Raw genomic sequence first — 23709 nt, 5'->3', positions numbered from 1 at the left:
AAAAGCCCAAATTCTATAAGTTCCTTCTGACACCCTCTGTCTGAGATACCCCCAAATTTCCCCATCGTGTGCATTCTCTCTCACTGCAACGAGTATCTAAATTCTTCAATTACAGGTGTGTTTCTGGTGGTCTTTGACTGGAACAGCATTGATACAGGAATCATCCATTGATGGATCATTGAGCATAAAATATCATTGTCAAAATTTACAAAATGTTACTCCTCCAAGACTGGTTGATGATGATAGAAAAAAAAATAGTGGTTCCCTCTGAGGGATTGGGATGAGTGGTTATAAACTGAGAAGGGACACAAGGCAACCTTTTTGGGTGTAAGAAGTATTCTACATTTTGAACCAGTTGATGGTTACACCAAATATTAAAAAAAAAAAAAAAAGAAGGTTAATCTGTTCACTTAACATTAGTGTACGTTACATACTTTATTGTATACATATTATACTTTGATTAAAAAAAGTGTTGTCCACCAACTTCAGCAGGTAGCGGGGAGAACAAGAAATCCAAAACTGGTCACTCAAATACCAACTTAAAGTAACTTAGCAACAAGATAAAGGCCAGAGTGGGATGGTAGCCAACTGGAAGGGAACCTTGGGCCGTTGGAAAAGATCTATGATGAAAAGGCTGGAAATTCAACTGCTTGCTGAAAACTTAAAACATTTGGGTTGTTTATCCCAGGAAAGACTAGATTGGAAGGAAATGCAATTGAACGCAAGTATTTTATTTTACAATAGGAAAGAGTTTGGGCCCAAGGGCAGATCTTCCTAACAGTGACAAAGGTAAAGGAGGCTGTGACGTCCCTGTCCCTGGGAAACTTAAAACTCCATTGGCCAGCATATGTCCCCAGTGTAGCCTGGTCTGGGAGTAGGAGACAGAGAAACCACCGCCAGTTGCCCCTTTCATGACTAGGGACTCTGGTTAGTCATAGTGCTCTGGGCCAGCTGCAGAGCACCAATCAACTAGCCAAAGGGAGCCACTCTCTGATCTGCCCTGAGCTTTTTATGTTCTGCCGCCACTGCCACCAACTGCAGCTTTAATTAAATCCAGGGCTTAATTACCACAGTGTGGTGCTGCCATCACTCTCTCCTGATGATTTATCTTGGCTCCTGGAAGGATGGTGGTGGTGACAGTGTGTCAGGAGGAGAGGTAAGCCTAAAGAAGTCTAAAGCCCGGACTCTGGACGCTGGTGATTTGAGGGTATGTGGGGTGGGTGGGTGGAGGGATCAGCTGTAGGACTCAGCGCCTGACCTCAAAGAGCTCACGGTTTATTGGAGAGTTAAGACCTCCCACCTAGGAGATGGCACAAGGTGGTGTAAGCCCTGAAATGAAAAGTGTACACAAATACTGATGGGGCAGATGTCCCTTGGGACTGGAGGGATCAAGGAAGCTGCACAGAGAGGGAGGGCCTAGAGGAATTTTAAATGAAGAACAGGATTAGACAGGCCACCAGGCAGGGCAGAGCACCTAGTGGAGGGAAGAGCATGAGTAAAAGTGTGGAGGTAACAGTGAGAACTTGTTACATCTGGAGAATGGTGAGGAGGTAAACTGGGGGCGGTGCAGAAGAGAGGAGATCTCTGTCGGAGAACAGCATAAGCAACACTTCTGAGGAAGTAGGTGGGCAGCCACGTTGGGGAGAACCTTGAATGCCAAACCTAGCTGGGACTTCATTCAGTAGGTAGTAGGAAGCCGCTGAAAGTTTCTGAGCTGCCTGAATGATCCAAATTTGTTATGGAAGTTTACAAGATTCTCGAGGATGAGGCCCTGCCTACCTCCTCAGGTGTCTTCTCTGTCCATTCCATCTCTCACACGCTGTGCTCCACCCAGAGTGTAAAACATTCTTCACATTCTCTGTACTCCTGGCTAAGTCTTATTCCTTCAGTTCTCAATTTTAACAATTCTCTAAGATCTCTAAGATGCTTTGATGACACCATCCCATGTCCCCGAAGCCTGGGCAGATGCCCCCTTTCTAGGCTCCCACAACCTCCTGCGTTTCCCCCATTAGAGCACATATCACCGAGTTGTAATTATTCATTTGTCGGAATCCTCCGCTAGATTGTGAATTCTTTTGAGGCTAGGGACAGTATGTTGTTCACCAATGTGTCCTAAGAACCAGCATAGGGATGGAGGAGGGATGGAGGGGCTTGGGGAGGATCAGTGATTGCTCAGGCTCCTCCCTGTTCTCAGCCAGTGAGTCTCTGGAGAAGGACAATGGAAAATTGCAAGCGTCAACAGGTACAGGTTGGTAGGCAGTGTGCCCTTATTGTAAATTATCAGTCTCATATTAAATTATCCCTCTCTAATTATGAGTACTGATAACGGAAGCAAAGTACTGGTGGAACAGTGGAACACAAAACAGCCTCCATCCTCCTCTTCACCTCCCTAAGGATAAAGCAGCGTGCGGACATTTCTAGGCACGCCTGGGAACTATTTGAGGGAGGGTGAGGCGGAGGGTTATCAACCGGGACTACAAGAAGTAACCCTCCGCTCGAGCCCTGTAATCGTGGCAGCGGCTCCTCGACCACCAGGGGGAGGAATCGCACCGCATCCTGGGCCTTGGGCGGTTTCACCCAACGACGAGGGCCGCCTAGAACTCTGGAAATTGTAGTCCCAAGGTCGTAATACGCAACTTACGCGGTGAACCTCGGAAGCGATGGTTCCGGACAGAGAGGCGGGAAATACTTTCAAGCGCCAACGTTGAGTTCTGGAAACTACAACTACCAAAAGGCTACGGGCTCCTGGGCAATTTCTCGTTTCCGTCGAGCTGTCCGTCTGGGCTGCTTCTGAGAGGTCAACTTGACTGGGTAAGTTTGATTGGAGAACGCTCCAATTCTGAACTGAGGTGTCTGCAGACTCTTTCCTATTCCAGCCTGTTTGGGGGCTTCTCAATCCCAGGAACTCCACATTAATCTTTCGTCTACTCCGTTTCCTATTCAGACGCCTGCAGTATCCACTCGCACCCTTAACGTTGCCACTATCACCTCGTGCCTTCACTCGTGGCGCCCCTGGAATCCCACCCTGAGCTCTCGTTTTAGGACCCAGCCCCCACAGCCCCACCCTGAGTCCACAGCCCCACTTTAGACTCTTATAGCCCCACGCTGAGCCTACAGAATCACTTCTCTGAAACCTGGGCTTCTTTATGGCCCGCACCTTCTCTGTGCTTCACTCTTACCCTCACTTTCCTGTTTTTCGTGCTGGTACAGAAGGGTTACCATGCCTTCTTCCCAATCCGCGGAAGAGCCCGGGTTCTAATCTAGCTCTGCAGCTCTCTGGCTATATGACCTTGGGCGAATCATACAACCTCTCTGGTACTCACTCTCTTCATCTACATAATAGAGACGGCACTTGCTCTATCCATTTTAGGGTGAGGCTGTGTTGTGGAGCCGATAAGCTAATATGTGTGAAAGTGCTTTATAAACTGTAAAGCCTCCGCAAACGAGAGAGGTTGTTTTTATTATAGTTATTAATGCCCTGGCACACTCTTATCTTGGCTCCTTTTCTAGCTCTGTCCCCTTGTTGCTCAAGCCTACCCCTTGGGCGCTTGGTGTCTCCATTCTCCCAGAGCAGGATGGTGTTTCCTCACTTCCTCCAGAGACCCAAGGTCAGACTAAAGAGCTTTAAGTCCCCGGAGAGCTTTGTCTGAAAGGAAGCCCCAGAGAAGTGCTTATCTTGGACTCGGTCCTGAAATAGCCGGTGATGAAAAGTCCACACAGCTGGCAGAGGGGCGGTGCCTGCTTACTGGAAACAGGGCCCCAGCAGGAGATGGACAGCTGCAGTGTAAGCCCTCTCTGTTCCCTCTCGGCTCTTTTGGGCCTGTTTAGTAGACTCTGGTTTTGGTAAGGGTGTCTCAGACCTGAAAAGGCTGAGAGGAAAGAATCCATTTTGCCATTTTGGTTTAATCCAGAAAGAAATGAGAGACCTTGGCTGGGTGTGATGAAAGAGACATAGCATTGTTAACTAATTCCAGACATTTTACGAGTACTTCAAATGTACCAGGCTCTAGGCAAAATCAATTTTCTTATTTAAATTTCATTTATGAAATGTCCCCATTTTACATATAAGGAACTTAGGCTCAGAGAGGTCATGTAGTTAGTTATGCAGTAGTCCCTCCTTATGTGTGGTTTTGCTTTCTTCGGTTTCAGTTACCCACGGTCAACCACAGTCCAAAAATATTAAGTGGAAAATTCCAGAAATAAACAATTCCTAAGTTTTAAATTGCATGCTGTTCTGAGTAGTGTGATGAAACCTTGCACGTTCCTGCTCTGTCCTGCCTGGGTCGTGAATCATCCCTTTGTCCAGCGTATCCACGCTGTATTTGCTACCCACTCATTAGTCACTTAGTAGCTGTCTGGGTTATCAGATCAACTGTTGCCATATTGCAGTGCTTGTGTTTAAGTAACCCTTATTTTTGCTTAATAATGGCCCCAAAGTGCAGAAGTAGTGATGCTGGCAATTCCGATAGGCCAAAGAGAAGCCGTAAAGTGCTTCCTTTATGTGAAAGTTCTCGACTTAATAAGAAAAGAAAAATTGTATGCTGAGGTTGCTAAGATGTTTGGTAACTTTTATTATAATATATTGTTATAATTGTTCTATTTTAGTTATTGTTGTTAATCTCTTACTGTGCCTAATTTATAAATTAAACTTTATCGTAGGTATATATGAATAGGAAAAAACATAATATATCTGTATAGGGTTCAGTACTATCCGTGGTTTCAGGCATCCACTGAGGGTCTTGGAACTTATCCCCTGTGGATAAGGGGGGACTATTGTAATAATAGTTATAATTGGATCTACCGTCTATGGTTATAGTGCCTTCTATATGTCAGCTTTACATACATTATTTCATTTAATCCTTTATTTCACCAGCAACTTCATGAGTGAGTGTTATTATTTCTATCTATAATTTATGGATAAATTATGAGAGGCTTAGAATTTGAGGAACTTGCTCAAGATTCCACAGCCAATTAAGTGGCAGAGGTGAAATTCAGACTGTGACCAAAGTCTTTCTTTTCCCACTATATCTTATTTTTAGATCAAAAAGGCAGAGATTAAAGAATTGAGAGGATTTAAATCAAAGCCAAATAAAGGAGCATTTATTGGGTCCCTTCTATGTGGGTAAAGCATGAGGAGAGATGGTTTGGTCTACAAAGAAATATAAAAGTCTTTACCTCTGTAGTATATCTGAAGAGATAAGGCATAAGTGTGTAAAAAATTAAATAGCATTCATTGAATAAGTTGATTGTGGAGACCAGTTATATGCAGGGCACTACGTTAAGCCTAGTGACTGGCAGGAACATGCTTCTGGGTGGCCATAGGGATTAAACCAATGAAATCATGGTCATTATCATTTCATTAATATGAAAGTGGTGGACTGGAACACCATATACACTCAGTACATGTTTGTTGCATGCACGCGTATCTGAATAAAAGTCTTGTGTACCATCTGGACCAGAGGGTCTCAAACCTTGCTGATCAGAAACACCTGGGAAGCTTTTAAAAACCAACTGACCTCTGGGAATGGGGCCCCTAAAATCTATATTTTTGAAAAGCTTTTTAGGTGATTGTGATGTTAGGTTCAGGAACCTCTGATCTAGATTCTACTTGGACCACTTATAGGCAAGCCACTGATTGAAAACTGCTAGAATAGGTACCAATCCAAGAGCTGTCCTAAGGCAGCCTGTGAATGGGTACCGGATGGGGGATGTGGACAGTGGTTAGAGAGGAAGGAAGGTTGGAAGGACTTGGGAAAGCTTCACAGAGGACCAGAGATTTCCCTGGGCCTTGATGAATGGGGCAGGTTTGAATGGGTGGAAAGGCTTTTGGACAGGTACCACCACCACAATTGGCACCACCAATTGTTAAGATAAGGCAAGTAAAAGAAGGTAGAGACACCTGGGCTGATTTTCTTGGAAAATTCCATGGCATTTATTGGAAATGACTCTGGATGCTCTGTGTGGATGTTTCTTAGGCAAAATTTGCAAGTCAGATTGGATTTTCCCATCTCCCCATTCTACTTGGGCATCAGTGGATGCGAGCCCAGGGAATGCAGATTCAGTTTCATGTTAGCCTCACTCTGGCCAATTCTCTTCTTTAGTTTTTATTTATTTCCAAACTTAATTTAGTTGATGACCTTCCCAGAAACTTTCCAGGACTACCAGAGTTCTACTCCCCTTCTGTTTGGCTATTTTCAAGTCCACTCATCGTGATACCCGTCCCAAGCACTGTTCTCTATGCAAGGTAAGACCAAAATCTCTTCCCGTAAGAAGCTACTATTGTTCTGGTCACCCATTTCTGAAACCTGGCTCATCTTTGGCTCTTCCCTCTGCCTGGACTCCCCAAATCCACTCAGTTGCCAAATCCTATTGTTTCTACTTTTCACTCAATCAACAAATTTCCTGGATACTGCACTAGGAGCTTTAAATGCATGATTTCATTTTATCTCCATAGCAGCCCTGTGAAGATGGATACTATTCTCGTTGTACAGATGGGGAATCAGGCTTAGAGAGATCAGATAACTTGCCCAAGGTAAGAAAGCTAGGCAGCAAAGGAGCTGGGGCTCAAACTTGGGTCTTGCAGACTTCATCTCTCTCATATCCATGACCTCATTTCCAGAATAGATTCCAACTCCTTGGCCTAGCACTTGAGGGACTGCTTCCCTCCATATCTGGACACGAATTCCTTCTCTCACCTCTATCCATCACTGACTACTCGCTGTTTCTCACGTGTGCTTTCTCACCTCGGTGCGTTTGTTCACGCACTTTCTTCTACTTGAAAGTCAACTTTTCGCAGCTTCCCCTGCCCTCCACCCCCAAGCTAAAGGAGCTCGCTTTCTTGTCAGTGCTCCTGCGGTATTTTATCTGACCCTCTTTTATGGCAGTTAGAACTTGCAGCTGCTTCACTGTCATGTGGGTGACATGTGTCTTGTGCCCCCCCATAGGTCTTCCGTGTGTGTGCCCTCAAGGACGGGGGGAAAAGGTCAGGGTCTGGCACGAAGCAGCACGTGTTCAGCTTCCCTCTGGCTAATCAGTCCTCTGACTGCATCAGGAGCTTAGCTTCTTTTTAAAAAGCACTGGTTTATTTTTAAGTTTGCTTCAGAAAAACAAAATGAAGCAGTCTGTAGTAGAAAGAAAATCATTTATTATCTTCCAAAGTTAAATAGAACAACGTTAAAATTACCGGTTAGTTGGGGATTTCCATTGGAAGTTGGCAATCAGGAGGTCTATGTGTAACAATAGTTCTGCTGGTGACCTTGAGCAGCTCACTTAACCTCTTAGGACCTTGATTTCTTCATCAGTAAAGTGCATGTAGGTACTAGGGGGGTGAGTCGGGGTGGGGGTGATTGTGGGGAGGATTGACGGAAATGATCTCTAAGGTCTCTTCTTGCCCATACATGCTTTGACTTGAACTCTCTGATCCATCCCAGAGCATCTTAAAGAAAGCAGAATAATGTAATGATTAAAAACGTGGGCCCAGGACTCTGTGTATCAGTTTAGAAGCTTTTGGTTCAAGCAGTACCAATCTGAACTCAGTTGGTTTAAACAAAAAAGGGGATTTATTGACTCATGTAACTAGAAAGTCTAGGAATTTCTAGATTTCAGGTTTCAGGTATAGTCTAATCCAGAGATTCTTAATGTCTTCACAAATATGACTCCATTTCTCTGTAATTCTTTCAGCTCTGCCATCCTCCATGGCTGCGACAGTTCAAGTGGCTACATCAGTTCAAGGCTTCCTATCTGCACATCACTCTAGTTCAAAACAAGAAAGATCTTTTCCAATCTCAACCATCAAACCAGAGTCCTGGGCTTTACTCTGATGGGACCAACTTATGTCATGTGTCAACTCTTCATCCACATACTGACCAGGGGATACCAAGGTCTGATTGGCTAAGGTCAATTAAGCCCATCTCTAGAGGTTAGGGAGTGGTCAGCCCTGCCTAAATCACAAGGCTTCCGTGTAGGAGGGCAGGATAGAACGGGTATGGAGAAGTTTGACCACGTTCTCTGTTATAGCTACATTGCCCATGATCAAATTCTGGCTCTGCTAGCTATATGTTCTTGGGTAGATTACCTAACTTTGTCAAGCATCAGTTTCCTCATCTGTAAGATGAGATAACAATACATATCTCAGAGGATTGTTGTAAGGATTCAGTTAAATAATATACGTAAAGTGCTTAGTGTAGTTGCTGGCACAGAGTAAGTGTGATGATGATGATGGTGCTGGTGATGATGAGATTGAAGAGAGAGCAATGTTATTAGCCCCAATTTAGGAAGCAGCCAAGTTACAGGAATGTTATCGAGTCAGAAGTGTGCACACATGCAATGTTGAAGGCTCCTGTTTGATCTACTGCCAACATCATACTCTTCCCTATCTCTGCTCTTTTTTGCTAGAAATGCTTTCCTTCTTCTCCCCTGCCTTTCAGTCTTCCTCATATTTCGAGGCCTGGCATAAGTGCCACATTTATGGTCAGCAGGTTAGGTCAGTGATTTTGTATGTGTATAACTGAGTCTGCCCATGAACAGGATCCGTAAGAGTTAGGAGCTCAGGTCTGCATTTGACAGCCCTGGCTTTGCCTCTTGTAAGCGGTGTGACTTGGGGAAGTTATCCAGCCTCTCTGTGCGTTAGTTTCCTCAGCTGTAAAACAGGGTCTTAATAGTACCTTCCTCAGAGAGTTGTTGAGAGAATGAAATGATGTAATGTATATAACGAGCTTAGTTCAATGGTGACACAGTAAATAGTAGCTCTTAGTAGTTACTGTTATTTGTAGCCTGAGGACAAGGTCTGTGCTGTAGTCTCTGCAGCAGTTACTGCCGTGCTGGGCACTAGTAGGTGCTGAGTAAACACTTGTTAGTGGGTTTTGAGGAGTGTGGAAGCTCTCTCTGCTTTTCACAACTGTCTCCTTGCCACCTCCCCCGACATCAAAAATAGCAGCTCCTAGACCTTTGCAAAGTCCGTGTAGGAAAGTAGATGATGTGGAAGATTGAGTTGCAAGCAGTGAAGAAGGGGTGATAAGGAGGGTGGACGGGCGGCACATGACACGTGTAAGCAACAGGAAACTAAGAGGGAACCAGCAAGTGGCTGTTCTGTGTTCCACCCTCTAGCCATCAAGTTCAGCGCTGCCCAAGTCATTGTTTGATTCAACTGGTGGTGAAATGGGGGTCAACCAGTCCGTGGGCTTTCCACCTGTCACAGGACCTCACCTGGTGGGCTGCGGGGATGTGATGGAGGGTCGGGGCCTCCAGGTAAGTGTCTCAGCTCCGTCCCTGCACATCTTCGCTGCTTCTGCCTGCACTGTGACTTATTGATAGCCATCTGATGGTGCAATTCTGGGTGGGGGAACTGAGTTAGAGCTGGTCTGGATTTGGTTATACAGCCCCCCGATCTGTCCTCCCTGATCTTTTTCTTCCTCTTTCCAATTAGAGACATCTCAATAGAGGTGATGGGTTCTTTTTTCAGCTAGGAGGAAAGGGGGGTTCTAGCTTCAAAGGCAGCTCTCAGATCCTCTCACTTGTCTTGAGAGCAGATGCCTGATCCTGGGAAGGTTTTTGATCTCATCCTAATCTGAGTATATGAGAGGAAGAGCAGGGGACCATGTGCCGTTAGCCTTGAACTCCCTGACCTGGGTAGGAAAACAGTCTCCTTTTTCTCCTCTCCTGCCTTCCTCTGTTTTCCCCTCCTGCTTTGGTTCTGGACTTTCCCTCCATCAGTTGCTAGGTCCTTCTCTGCTGGCCCATGGACTCCCCCTCTCCCTTGTGAGAGGTGCATACTTCTTGGTAACCTCTCATCTACTCCCATGTAAAATGAATGTGCTGTGTTCCCAAGGGCCAGCCTGGATGACTAGCCTGGGGGACCCACTGATGCCACCCCGTTCAGCACGAGGGCTAATCTCTCACTCTGGGGACTCCTCCAGGCCTGGGCTCAGGGCAAGATTTAAATCTTTCAGTGTCCTAAGCACTGAAAATATTTTGGTGTCCCCCAGCTGTAATTCAAATACAGTCAGCTCTTGTAAGCCTTACATGTAGGCTAAAAATAAAATTCCTTCTTTCTGGATTTTCTGAATGCAAAATTCAGGTGTATGAATGGAAGCTTAAGTTTCTTGCTTTGGTGCCTGCTTTGCTGGTGCCCCAAACACCTGCTGAGAGTGTCTGCTGGGAAATCTAGCCGTGCTTGGGCTTCTTGCTCTGAGCAGCTGCCCTCTTCTTTCCTATAGGGGAGCTTCTTTCGACTCTTCTATCCTTGCCAAGAGGCAGAGGTGACCACGGAGCTGCCCCTGTGGATTCCCCGCTATGAATATTGCACTGGCCTGGCCAATTACCTGCAGTTTAATAAGCGCTGGGGAGGATTGCTGTTCAACCTGGCTGTGGGTAAGGGCTGGCCTCACCCCCAGATGCTTTCCCAGCTTCTTGGTTATGTTCCTAGGAGGTCCCCAGGCAGACACAGTACCTTATAGCTTACATTGTCCAGCCCTTTTTTGTGGGGCATCCATCAGCCAGTGTGGTGTAGAGAGTTGGGAGAGAATTATATGCATAAGAGCTTTGGTTGTAGAGTTAGACTGTCCTGGATTGGAATGCAGACTTGATCATTTACTAGCTGTGGGGCTTGGGCAAGTTACTTAAGCTGTCTGAATATCTACCTTTGCAGGATGGTAGTGTGGGGTGTGTGTAAAGTGTCTAGCACAGTGCTTGGGACATAGAATGTGTTCCAAAAATGGTGGCTGTTACTCGTTTGTTCAGCGTGTATTAATTCCACTCTGTGCCAGCTATAGTGTAGATCAAAGAAACATTCTTAACTGTGAAGGAGCGTACCGTCTCCTGCAATTCCCACCCCCAGCTCTCCCTTCTTCTGGGTAGGATCACACTGAATCATCCACTTCCCCCAAAGACCCCACCATTAGGAACTCTGCCCACTGCCTTGGCATCTCTGGGATTCACCCCGTAGTTGTTAGGTGCTTCCCCTCTGGATTTATCATCCCATTTTCTATTGTGTTCATGCTCCCTGGGGAAGAAAAGGGGAAAGAATAGGTGATTGATTGCCTTGGGCTGCTCAGGGGCGAAACATGGTTCACTAGAGAGGAGGGACACATGTCCTCACCCATGCCTGTGCCCAGGCTGCCCTTGGGATTACAGCTCTGGGGCAGCCAGAGATTCTATAGCCCATGTCTTTGCTAGGATCTTGTCGCCTGCCTGTTAGCTGGAATGGCCCCTTTAAGACAAAGGACTCTGGATACCCCTTGATCATCTTCTCCCATGGCCTGGGAGCCTTCAGGTAAGAGCTTCTCTTCCCCAGACCTTGTCATATTCCTTGCCTGGTGACAGCTGCTGAGTCTTGACTTATTCTCAAAGGGTGGAGAAACAGATATTTCCATCTGCCAGCTGTCTTTTCTACCATCTGCTTCATTCCAGAGCATTGGGTCCATCTTCTCTCGAAGGCCTTTCCCAAGCCCCTTTCACCTGCTTCACGTCCTTTTAGCAGGCTTCACGTCCTTTGCTTCGCATGTTCCAGCCTTTATATAAATAAACACTTTTAGCTTTCTTCCTGTAGAACAGCCCAGTGGCACTGTGGCGCTGGCGCAGTGGTGAATAAGATAGACGACTCCCTGTACTCGCCTCCCCTGGACAGCTCAGCCACACCGCCTGTGCTCTGGGTGAGCTGGGACAGCTATAGAACTCTCTGAGCCTGGACTTCATCATCTGTCAAATGGGAGTGCCGCTCCCACGGGTGGTTGTGAGGATTCAGTTAGTCTGGCACCTAGTAGGTGTACGTGCACGCCAGGTCTCCTGTCCTTTTCTCTACATGGAGGAACATGGGAGGGTGGACTGTAAGATCTCTTCTACCAGACTTCAGGAAACGCTGGCCTGTGTTATAAGTCATAGCCATTCAGGATTCTTCCCATGAATTCTGATTTCTACCCCTTGGTGTGCTGGATAGCTTAATAACCATAGTACATATGTTCCTATTTAAGCTTGTGAATGTTCTCTCTATAGGTTCATTCATCAACGTGTAAGTCTAGTTTCTGTCCCAGAGTGTTGCACATCTCGATACACCTATTTTTGCCTCCCCATCCCCCAAACCATTGTCCACACTGTAGCCAGGGAGATCTATTTTAAAACCAAATGTAAGGGGCCGCCCCATGGCTTAGCGGTTAAGTGCTTGCGCTCCGCTGGTGGCAGCCTGGGTTCGGATCCCGGGCGCACACCGACACACTGCTTGTCCGGCCATGCTGAGGCCATGTCCCACATACAGCAACTAGAAGGATGTGCAGCTATGACATACAACTATCTACTGGGGCTTTGGGGGAAAAATAAAAAAAAAAACAACCAAGTGTGATCTTGTCATTCCAGCACCTAGAACAGTGCCCAGCATACAGTAGGTGCTCAATAAATGTTTCTTGAATGAATGAATGGATGGATGGATGGATGGATGGATGTCACTTCCCAACTTAAATATTTTTTTTTTTTTTAATTTTATTTATTTATTTCCCCCAAAGCCCCAGTAGATAGTTGTATGTCATAGTTGCACATCCTTCTAGTTGCTGCACGTGGGACGCGGCCCCAGCATGGCTGGAGAAGCGGTGCGTCAGTGCGCGCCCGGGATCCGAACCCTGGCCTCCAGCATCGGAGTGCGCGCACCTAACCGCTAAGCCACGGGGCCGGCCCCAACTTAAATATTTTTAATAGCCCTTTGGACTTAATTCAGTTCTTGTCATAGTCTTACCTGGATGCAGGCCCAAGAGAAAGTTCCCAGCCTCGTGTCTTGCTACTCACCCCCCTCCAGCACACTGACCTTCTTTCACTTCCGGAAAGGCACTCTGTCATTTTCTGCCTCAGGGTTTTCCTCTGTGCTGTGCTTTGTGGCTGTTCCCTTTGCCGGAATATTTGCTCTTCCGCTCCTCTCTTCCTTTTTTCCCTCTCCGTCTTTTGCCTGGCTAGTTCCAAATTACCTTCAGGGTCTTGGTTTGGATGTCACTTCCTTAGAGACACCCATCCTGACCCCTATATTATATCGGGTTTTCCAATAACGTGCTTTCATGAGACAATCTGTACTTCTCAGTACTTAACATAATTGTAATGAATTAATTATTTTGTGTGATTATTCTTTAATGTCTGTCTTTCCAACTAGATTGTAAGCTCCATGAAGGCAGAGACCATGAGTGTCTTCTGTCTCTCCCAGTGCCTAGGACAGTACCTGGAAAGTAGTAGTTTCCTAATAAATATTTATAAGTGAAGACAAGGGCTTTGTTTTGCTAGGTTCTCATTCATTCAGCAAATGTCTGTTGAGCACCTGCTCTGGGCCAGCCCCTTAGCATGAGAAGAAAGTGGGACATATTGAGATAAACAAATCAAGGAATCTGCTTCCACTGGAGGAGCTGGAATATGGACTCCCATGACTATAGCCCGTGGCAGGAAGTGGAGAGTAGATGTGGAGACGGGGCTAGAAAGGCAAGCAGGTGGTTTTCAATGTTGCTTTCTTATTCAATAAACTTAGTATCTGCCTTGTGCCAGGGCCTGTGCTGGGATGGGGTATTCAGTAGTGAATAAGATAGAGTCCCTGCCTTCAGAAGGATTGTAGTCTAGTGGGGAAAAGAAGCTAAGAAACATTTCTAAGCTCACAGGTATTTTATATAAAGAGCAGGTGAGCACATGACTGGGTGAGCCAGTTATAAATACTCTTCATTAACAGGAGTGAAATTTCTAGAAAAAGGGCAGGGATGGAAAGGGACATGGTTTCCTCTCGTGGTTAAATCGGGATCTGAACTCCTTCCCATGGGTCACAGACCTATGACTTCCCACCCCAGGGAAGAGTATGTGCATTTAAATACTCCCTAACAGGTTTGCAGTGTGCCGTTGTCTCCTTTGGTTCCCACACAGTCCTGTGAGGTAGGCGAGGGGGATGCATATTTTACAGATGAGCACACAGGCTCTGAAAGGCAGACTTGCTCAAGGTTGCACAGTTTGAACTGGTTAGGGATCAGAAATTTCTCTGGCTCTTTAAGTTCAGTTCACGGCCTCCCCCAGAGAAGTGGGAGAAGGTGAAAAGAAGCTTAAGAAACTGACTTTCCTGAATCAATTAGGATCCAGGCAATTTGTATTTAACAGAAAAACCCCAAACAATAGTTACCTAAGTAATATAAAACTTGTATCTTGCTCAGATAAAAGAAAGCTGGAGGTAGACAGAGCTGATATAGTAGTTCCACAAAGTTATCAGAGAACCAGACTTGTTTTATAATCTTGCTCTGTCACGTGTGGCTTCCATTTCTAAAGCTATCTAATGACCCAAGGTGGTTGCTTTAGCTCCAGCCATTACATCCACATTCCAGGCAGGAGGAAGCGAGAACTCTCCTGAAAGTTCTATATAAAACAGCACAACTGCTTACATCCCATTGACTAGAGCTGCTCTCTCCATTATAATAACTTCTAGCCACTTGTGGCTGTTGAACATTTGAAATATGGCTGGTCCAAACTGAGATGTGCTGTAAGTATAAAATACACATTAGATTCAAAGACCTCATATGAAAAAGAAGAAAGTATTTCATTAATTTTTAAATTTTGGTTATATGTTGAAATGATAATGTTTTGGCTGTATTGGGTTAAATAAAATATATTATTAAAATTAATTCTGTTTCTTTTTACTTTTTAAGATATATCTATTAGAAAATTTTAAATTACTTATGAGAGTGGCATTATATTTCTGTTGCTGGGCTAGAACTTAATCATGCAGACAAACCTGGCTGCAGGGGAGGCTGGGAAATGTCATACTTTGGTGGTATGACAGTGTGTCTTCAGCTGAAAATCAGATTCTGTTATTAAGGAGGAAGGCAAAAATACATGTTTGTAGTAGACAGTAATGTCTGCCATATTCCTTTTTTTCTGGAAAGTTGGAGGACAGACAAAAAAATCCACATGCTAAATCACAGGTACGTATTTGCATATTTAAAGAAATATTTGCATATTTAAAGAAATAGCCAGAGCGGCCAGCCCTGTGGCAGAGCAGTTAGGTTCGCACGCTCCGCCTAGGTGGCCTGGGGTTCACAGGTTCGGATCCCAGGCACAGACTGATGCACCGCTTATCAAGCCATGATGTGGCGGCATCCCATATAAAGAGGAGGAAAATGGGCATAGATCTTGGACCAGGGCCAACCTTCCTCAGCAAAAAGAGGAAGATTGGCAATGGATGTTGGCTCAGTGCTAGTCGTCCTCACAAAAAAAAAAAAAAAAAGAAATAGCCGGAGTCCCTGTCTTCAAGGAGCTTACCAACTAACTTGGGAGACATGCAATATATAGACAATAAAAATGCAATTGTTGGAAGTAGCCAAACTATATGGGGATGGGGGGGTGGGGGGTGGAGGAGATGAGTCAGTGTATGGGGTGGGAAAACACCATGGATTGATTGCATGTGCTTCCTGGAGGAGGACACTTGGAGCCTTGGTGAGAAAAGAGGTACGCTGGCTGAAGAAACACCTTGAGAAGGCTGCTACAAATGCAACTTCCTCTATTCAATCTTCTGAGATGGCCGCTAGCAGAGCATGATTGGAGTGAGGGCTAAGGGTGAGCCATTTTGATCACTTCTGTGTTCCCTCCTGAATCTCTAGGACACTGTATTCAGCGTTCTGCATGGAGCTGGCCTCCCATGGCTTTGTGGTTGCTGTACCAGAGCACAGGTGAGGGATGACAGTGATAATGAACTGTCATGGCTGAGTGCTTGCGGTGGGCTAGGATATAGGCTAGTCCCCTATCAATACATTGTTTCCAATCCTCACAACAGCCAAGCAAGGTGGCTATTATACCCATTTTAAAGGTGTGGAAACTAAAGTTCAAAGACGTTAAATAACTTGCTGAATGTGCCATAGCTGAGTTGGGGTTCAAACCCAGGTGAGTCTCCAAAATCCCTGTTTTTCCTACTCTCCTATGCATGCCCTCAGATCTTTTTCCCTGCTAGCCAAAGGATGATCTAGAGTGTCTTGGCTGAAAAGGAGGATTTGGTAAAGGGGAGAAGCTATTTCTAAGCTCAAGAGTGTCTTCTGGTTTCTCTCTGGTGGCATGTGTATTTCAGGGACGGGTCAGCTGCGGCCACCTGTTTCTGCAAGCAGGCCCCCGAGGAGAACCAGCCCACTACTGAGTCGCTGGAGGAGGAATGGATCCCCTACCGTCCAATTGAGGAAGGGGAGAAGGAATTCCACGTTCGGAATGGCCAGGTAGGCTTGTGCCAGCTGGGGAGGGACAGTTCGTAAGCCTGTCCTCCCTATTCTGTACTCGCTAAGAAAACTTTTAACTAACCTGCTCTCTGGAAATCTCCATCACAGCGGATCTGAGCTTGCCACATCAGGGAAAGGGGGTGTTAATCAAAGCTCTTACACTTGCAAGTGACAGAAACCAACTTAAGCTTGTTAGGCAAAAAGGAGAATTGATTGGGCTTATATAAGCAGACTGTAGGGAGGGCAGGACCCCAGACTCAAATACGTCAGGACTTGTTTTTCATTCTCATCTGTCTCTTCTAGGTCAGAACCACCACGCTTGACAGCCTGAGCTTGCGTATGTCTGACCTCACCATCTGAGAGAACAGGGCTGTTTTGGGGTTGTTCCCCCCAACACCTGCCCCAAGCTGCAATATGAAAAATCCTGGAGAGAGACTCCTAGGCTGGGGAGAAGTACCAAAATGAGAAGTTCCCATCAGAAATACATTGATAGATTTTTTTAGGGGGGAGAGCAATCCTCAAAAGTCAGGGTTAACAGGAGAAGTGGGGGCAAGTAAGTGCTAGGCAGATAAAAACAATAGATGTGTGCTATAAAGGGGCAAATAGGATCCAGTACTGGGTTGATAACATGAATATTCTTATTTCCAACTGTTTTTAAAACACTTTTGTATGCATTGTCTTATTTGTCCTGACAACTCCGTGGGTAGGTGGGTAGAGTCTGAATGGCAGGCCTGACTCCACTGTACTGCTAGGTGATGCTTATGTGAGCCGTGGTGAGGGAGCTGAGCCTTTCTCAGAATGTGGGCCCCACAGTGCTTGCTGAGATGGGGTGGGCACACTATCCTTGCATTCTTCCCTGGCTCTGTAGGGGAGTGAGATTCTCGCTGGATAGTTGTGCAGTGTTCCAGCTCCCACTGGGACTGTCTCTGTTGCAGGTGCATCAGAGGGTGAGCGAGTGTACACGGGTGTTGAAGATCCTGCAAGAAGTCACTGCTGGGCAGACTGTCCTCAATGTCTTGCCTGGTGGGTTTGATCTGATGACCTTGAAGGTATGGCAGTGGTTGGAATGACTTGGAGCGCATGTATTCATCAGGACTTTCTTGGTTACAGATAACAGAAACCTAACTCACTAGCTTAAACCCAGAGAATTTATTGGCTCAAATAACTAGGAAGACCAAAGACGGATTGGCTTTAGGCCAGCGTAGCTAGATCTGGGGTCTCAAACACTGTCATCAAAGCTCTGGCACTCTCTCCCTTCTCCTGGCTCAGTTCCACTCTGTGTATGTGGGCTTCATTCTCCATTAAGCAAGAAAGGTGGTGGCTGACAGCCCAAGCCTGCATTTCAACTCAGCTCCGGATCTAAAAGGGAAAGAGCCTCTGTTAGCTTTCACTGATCTGGGAAGGCTGTGGCCCTGCTTGGGTCACGCACCCCTTCAGGGCCAATCACTGTGCCAGAGGGGTAGGGTATTCTGATTGGCCTGCCTAGATTATACAGTCACTTCTGAGTCAGGGGAACCTGGCACCAGGACTGATGGCCCCACAGGGCCACATGGATAAGGGAGAGATGGTCTCTTCCCCAAAGGAAGGGCTATGGAGCAGTGGACAACCTGTATCTACTGCAGGCTAAGTCCTTCCTTTGAGGGACTCCCAAGAACCCTCCTAGGAGGATAGAAACCATCCTGGCTTTGGAATTTGATGCCTATGAGTGTACACTCCACCATCACCACCACCACCACCAATTTTTCCCCCTAATTCCAAAGTAGCTCAGGATCTACTCAGAGAACCAAGTAATCAAACAAAAGCATGAAGAAAAAAGAAGCAAAGAATTTTTTTTTTGACTTTTTGATGTTTATCCTTCCAGTTCATTAAAATGCATAGCATAAATGTATGTATTTTTTAAAGCAATAATGTTATCATTTAATACAAGCTGTTTTGTGGCCTTTTTCTTCACTTAGCAAACCACTATGAATGTCTTCTTATGCCAGTTAATATTTTTCTGTGGCATGATTTTTAATGTAATCTTCTACCGTGTGAATGAGAATGGTACATATATAAAATAACAATTACTGCTTTGTGAGTACTTTCTATGATAAAGGCTCATCGTACGAACTTATGAAGTAAGCTTTATTATCTCTCTCTTTTTTTTTTTTTTTTTGTGAGGAAGATCAGCCCTGAGCGAACATCCATGCCAATCCTCCTCTTTTTGCTGAGGAAGACCGGCTCTGAGCTAACATCTATTGCCAATCCTCCTCCTTTTTTCCCCCCCAAAGCCCCAGTAGAGAGTTGTATGTAATAGCTGCACATCCTTCTAGTTGCTGTATGTGGCACGCGGCCTCAGCATGGCCGGAGAAGCAGTGCGTGGTGCGCACCCGGGATCTGAACTCGGGCCGCCAGTAGCGGAGCTCGGGCACTTAACAAGGAACCGCTAAGCCACGGGGCCGGCCCTTATTATCTCTTTATATGGAAAGAAACCAAGGATTAAAGAAGCTAGTTATCTACACAAGGTTATACAACTAAGTGGTAGAGTCAAACCTTAAATTGGAGCTTTTTGATCCCAAAGCCTGTGCCTGTAGAAAATATCTTTTAAAGGCTCTGGTGAAGTCTTCCAGGGAGAAGCATCTGCCTGGATGGCCAGTAGTTAAGGCAAAACCTGAAATCTAGACTGCTTTTACGAACTATTTGGTGTGTGTTGTCAGCCCTCACCGGACAAGCAGGTCCCCTAGTCCCTGACGTCCAGGCCTGCCTGCCTGTGAGCCTGAGACAGGTACTGGGGAATGGCAGGCTACACTGTGTTTGGATTAGTGAAGAGGCAGCCTTCTGGAGAAATACAGAATTTAAAACGCTAAGTAAATTTTCACCTATCAGATTAAGATCCAAAAATTAATTACTCACTCTGTTGGCAAAGCTGTGGGGGAGTAGATACCCTCTTCCATTGTCAGGGAGAGTACACACTGCCCCAAGCAGGGCAGTTTTGCAATACTGTCAACAGTACAAATGCACATATTCTTTGACCCAGCAATTTCCAGTTCTGGGAATTTATTCTACAGATACCTGCATACATGCAACATGATGTATGTACAAGGTTAATCATTCCAGTGTTGTTTGTAATAGCAAAAGATTGATAGTATCCTAAATGTTCACCAGCAGGGGAACTGGTTTAATAGATTGTGAAACAATGGATGTGTTTGTTTGGGTGATATAACACATAAGCCCCAAATCTCAGTGGCTTAACACAATAGAAATTTATTTCTCTCCCGCATAAAGTCCAAAATGGGTGTTCCTGTGCAAGGGGTGACTCAGGGATCCAGGCTCCTTTCATGTTATAGCTCTACCCTCTTCACTTGTGAAACCCACCTTCACCGTGTACGTTAAGCCAGGAAAGGGAAAGGGCATGGAGCTTTGTACGCAACGGTTTTTATGGACCAAGCCTGGAAGTGGAGCTATCATTTTCACTCACATTCTATTGGCTAGAACTCAGTCACAAGGCCACATCTGTATGGAGTCTAGCTGTGTGTCCAGGAAGAAGAGAACAGATGTGGTGATCAGCTAGCTACCGTGGTGAAACCAAATCTAGGTGTACAAAGGGATAAGGAAGCTCATTATGTACTAATATTATTGTACAAAAAGGAAAGATACAATATCACATGTAAAAGGGGGGGAAGTATGTATTCACATTCACTTGTATATGCATAAGTAAGCTATGCAAAGACACATAAGAAACCTGTTTGGAGGTGGACAGTGGGCAACTATGTGGAAGGAGAACGTGGTAGTAGGGAGCCTTCTCTGTATACTCCTGATGTTAGAGTTACATGGATATATTGACGTATAAAAAATGCTGAAGAGGCCCCCAACCAAGTTGTAGATCTGAAGGTACTGAGCAAAGGGGGAGAATTTAGATACAAGGCCTTGGGGTAGAAATTGAGGAGCGCACAAGTTCAGGGCAAAGGCTGGGCAGCCAAGCCTAGAGAGATTTCCTGAGCCCTTTAGCAGGCAGCTGCAGTGGCTTTTTATATAACTAGGCCCTGAAGGCTTCTGGGGACAAACAGAAATAGGTACTTGCGGGGCATGTTGGAGCGAGCAGACTCACTCTGCTGGATAAAAGTCAGGACAGATATCCAGAGGAAGTAGAACCTGAGTTGGTTTCTGTGCAAGCAGGCCTTGCTTCAGAGTGACGTGGACGGGCAGCAGGAGCTCCCTCGTTCTACCCTCGACGTGGTGCCTATGTCGTCCTGTAGGCCAGTTATAAAGCAGGGATCTAGAGGATGGAGAGAGTTCTTATTCTTAACATGCTCTTACACTGATGGGTCCGTGTGGAATCACATCATTTCTGTCCATTCATTTATTCATAGATATTGGAACATCTACGCTAGTCCAGGTATTGTAGGTGGTAAGATTACAAAAATAAAGATGAAAAACATTATGTTCAGAATTCCTGCGTGCAGAAGGCCGTTCAGTCCAGAGATTGCCTGCCTGGCTGTTCTCCGGCAGGCAAGAGGTTCCTAATGTATAGAGGGGAGCTCACTCGCTGGATTGGGCTTCTGCAGCATCGTCTCACTGTTCCTTTCTCTTGCCCCTGAAGAATTCCTTAAAAAGCAGCCCTGCATTTCAGGTTTGGCTAAGTTCTCCGCTTTCCTCAGGGCGGCATCGACATGAGCCGTGTGGCTGTGATGGGACATTCGTTTGGAGGGGCCACAGCTATTCTGGCTTTGGCCAAGGAGACCCAATTTCGGTGAGTTTCCCAGTGATGCTGCTGTTAGCTCCACGCACCATTCATTCATTCAGCAAATATTTGTTACACAAGTATTATGTGCCTGGCACTGTTTTGGGGCCTGAGGATTCAGTGGTGAGCCGGAGAACAAGGTCTCTGCTTTCATGGAATTATGTCATTGTGGGAGGAGATAGACTAGTAAACAAGCTAACCCATCAAATCCCCAGCACCCAGGTGCAATGAAGAAAATAAAACAGGCTGATACGCGAGAGTATCTGAAGGCTTCTTTGAGAAAGTGCTGTAAGCCAAGACTGGAAACGTAAAGAAGTCAGCCATATAGAGGTGTAGGGGAAAATCATTCTAGGCAGAGGGAACAGCTAACACGAAAGCCCTGAGGTGGAAAGAAGCTTGCTGTCAGGGTGGGAGGAGCAGAGTGGGTGAGGGGGAAGGAATTCAAGATGTGATCAGAGAGATCAACAGGGGCCAGATCATGGGGCCTTTGGCCAGAATAAGGAAGTTAGGTTTTATTCTAAGTCTGATGAGAAACCATTGAAAGATTTTAAGCAGAGAAAAATCTTACTTACACTTTAAAAGATCCCTCTGGTTACTGTGTGAAGAGTAGATTGAGCAGGAGGAGACTGAAAACAAGGAGGCTACTCAGAGGGAGGCAATTTCAGAGTCAAGGTGAGCGATGAGGGATTTGCTTTAGGATGGAGGTAATGGGATGGACAGAAGGGAAGGGAGTCAGGCTATGTTTTAGAATTTTCAAGACATAATGATGTATGAGGTGAAAGAAAGAAGGGAATCAAAGTTTTTCATTTTTGTATCTATCATTTGAGTGGAAGATAATTATCCATTATTGAGATGGAGAAGATTGGAGGAACATTGGTGGAGAGAGGGGCACTAATTTTAGGGCCTTTGTTTTGCCCCTGGTGACAGAGATTACTGCTTGACAAACTGGCCAGGTCTTTGCCTTGTGGCCCCAAGGAGGCTTTTCCTGACCTCCCCCACCACGTACACTGTGGACTCACATAGCACCTTATGCACTCAGGGCGCTAGGCTCTATTTTGTTACCTTATCTGTTCTGTCTCCCCTTCTAGACTGGGAGCCCCTTGAGAGCAAAAACTGTGTCATTTATCTCTGTATCCACAGCATAGGGCTAGGCACGTAGTAGGTACTCAATGAATGTTGAGTGAATGAATGATTAAATGAATGAAGTGCCATTTTGTGTAACTCAAGTCAGCTGCCTGAGAGTAGATCCAGGAGAATGAGAAGGTCTGATCCTTGCTCTCAACGAGTTTAAAATCTAGCAGGATGTTTGGCGACAGATAAAAGCTATCTCTATCCAAGGTCCTAACCAAAGGGTGTGGGCCCTGCTACCTCCTTCCTGGCTTCCAGAGCCTTCACCCCACTGGAGGGAGGAACTCCACCCCTCCCCCACCGCCCTCACTGTTCTTGCCTGGGCTTCTGCATGGCGGTTCCAAATGTCTGGTCCTATTCCAGGTGTGCTGTGGCTCTGGATGCTTGGATGTTTCCTCTGGAACATGACTTTTACCCCAAGGCCCGAGGCCCTCTGTTCTTCATCAATGCTGAGAAATTCCAGACAATGGAGAGTGTCAACTTGATGAAGAAGATATGTGCACAGCATGAACAATCCAGGATCGTAACTGTCCTGTGAGTAACACCAAGGTCATGATCCCTGGTGTCCTCTCCATTCTCTCTCAGCTATGTTGGCTACCTTAATTTCTTCTGAATTATCCAGAAGTTCTGCCCATTACTAGAATATATAAATACTGCCTGAATTTCAACATCTTAATTTCTTTAGAATTTCATTCTGTCCTTCTCCACTTTGCTGTACCAACAGTGATTTCCTCACTAGTTTATATGACTTTATGACCAGATTTGCCTGTTGCTTCTGGGAAAAGGGTGCTGTGGGATTGTGTGTTGGAGAGGAAGAGGTGTGGGTCTGAGTGGAGTCCAGAGATCTCTAACCTCATTTGGGAATTTTACTGGGTCTTTTGAAGAATGTGGATATAGTAGACCTTTGACATTGACGAGATAGATTTTCAGAGACCTTCATGAATACCTAAATTCAGATATCTTCCATAAACCACCTATATTTTGCCTAAGAGAAACCACATTCTCTTCACTTCCATCACCAGCATTATCAGATGGTTTTCTTTCAGAAGCCATTTTTCACAGAGAGAAAATTTTTGAGTGACTTTAAGAAATGTACTGTACACGGGAAGTGGCTTAGAGCTACAAGTGCAGGGCTGAAGGCTCACTGACCAGCTCTCTGACTTGCACCTGCCCTGCCCTCGAGCCCAACAGCACACATGCTTCCAGGATCCCATGTCCTGGTTCAGCAAGACAACAATTAACTGCATGCCACGGACCTGTGGAATCACTCAGGTAGTTGAAATGCCAGATCCAAAGCCCTGAAATGCTCGGGGTGTGCTGGTAGTCAGTGGCTTCTTCCCTTGCTCGTCTTGGCCAGGCCCTCTTCCTAGGGACCGGCCCCTCTCCTTTCATTTTGATTTCATGGCAGCAGAAGACTGCTTGAAAGTTTCCCAAGCCACTCAGATTCAGGATAATTGTGACCTCTGGAGGGAAGGAAGGTGAGAGCAGTTGGGATGGTGTACACGATGGGGATTTAACTCTCGGCAATGTATTATCTTACACTGAGTGCTGGATACTCAATTATCCATTATATTATTCTTTACACTTTTTCATGTGTCTTAAATAATACCCTTTTTAAGTCAGTTTTTCTGCATGATATCCAAGTTTAGCATTTAGATTTTTCTT

At 45.6% G+C, this 23709-nt stretch overlaps 1 protein-coding gene across 10 annotated transcripts in view; it reads left to right on the top strand.

Moving 5' to 3' along the window:
* Window positions 1–2622: 2622 nt before the first annotated feature.
* Window positions 2623–23709, top strand: part of PAFAH2 (platelet activating factor acetylhydrolase 2) — a 31494-nt gene continuing 10407 nt past the window's right edge. The window contains exons 1-12 of one of the 10 annotated variants that reach the window (XM_058553285.1): window positions 2838–3784; window positions 6146–6244; window positions 6455–6532; window positions 9106–9246; window positions 10215–10368; window positions 11173–11269; window positions 14880–14918; window positions 15594–15662; window positions 16055–16196; window positions 17132–17245; window positions 20834–20925; window positions 22408–22578. In XM_058553285.1, the coding sequence (XP_058409268.1) occupies window positions 3704–3784; window positions 6146–6244; window positions 6455–6532; window positions 9106–9246; window positions 10215–10368; window positions 11173–11269; window positions 14880–14918; window positions 15594–15662; window positions 16055–16196; window positions 17132–17245; window positions 20834–20925; window positions 22408–22578 (1277 nt within the window). In that variant the 5' untranslated portion in view covers window positions 2838–3703. The other 9 variants (XM_058553292.1, XM_058553287.1, XM_058553290.1 and 6 more) reach the window with 9 other exon arrangements.

This window comes from Diceros bicornis, chromosome 13 (assembly GCF_020826845.1).
Source record: "Diceros bicornis minor isolate mBicDic1 chromosome 13, mDicBic1.mat.cur, whole genome shotgun sequence".
Lineage (NCBI taxonomy): Eukaryota > Metazoa > Chordata > Mammalia > Perissodactyla > Rhinocerotidae > Diceros > Diceros bicornis.
The sequence above is the reverse complement of the archived record's forward strand: the minus strand, read 5'-3'. Positions and strand labels throughout refer to the sequence as shown.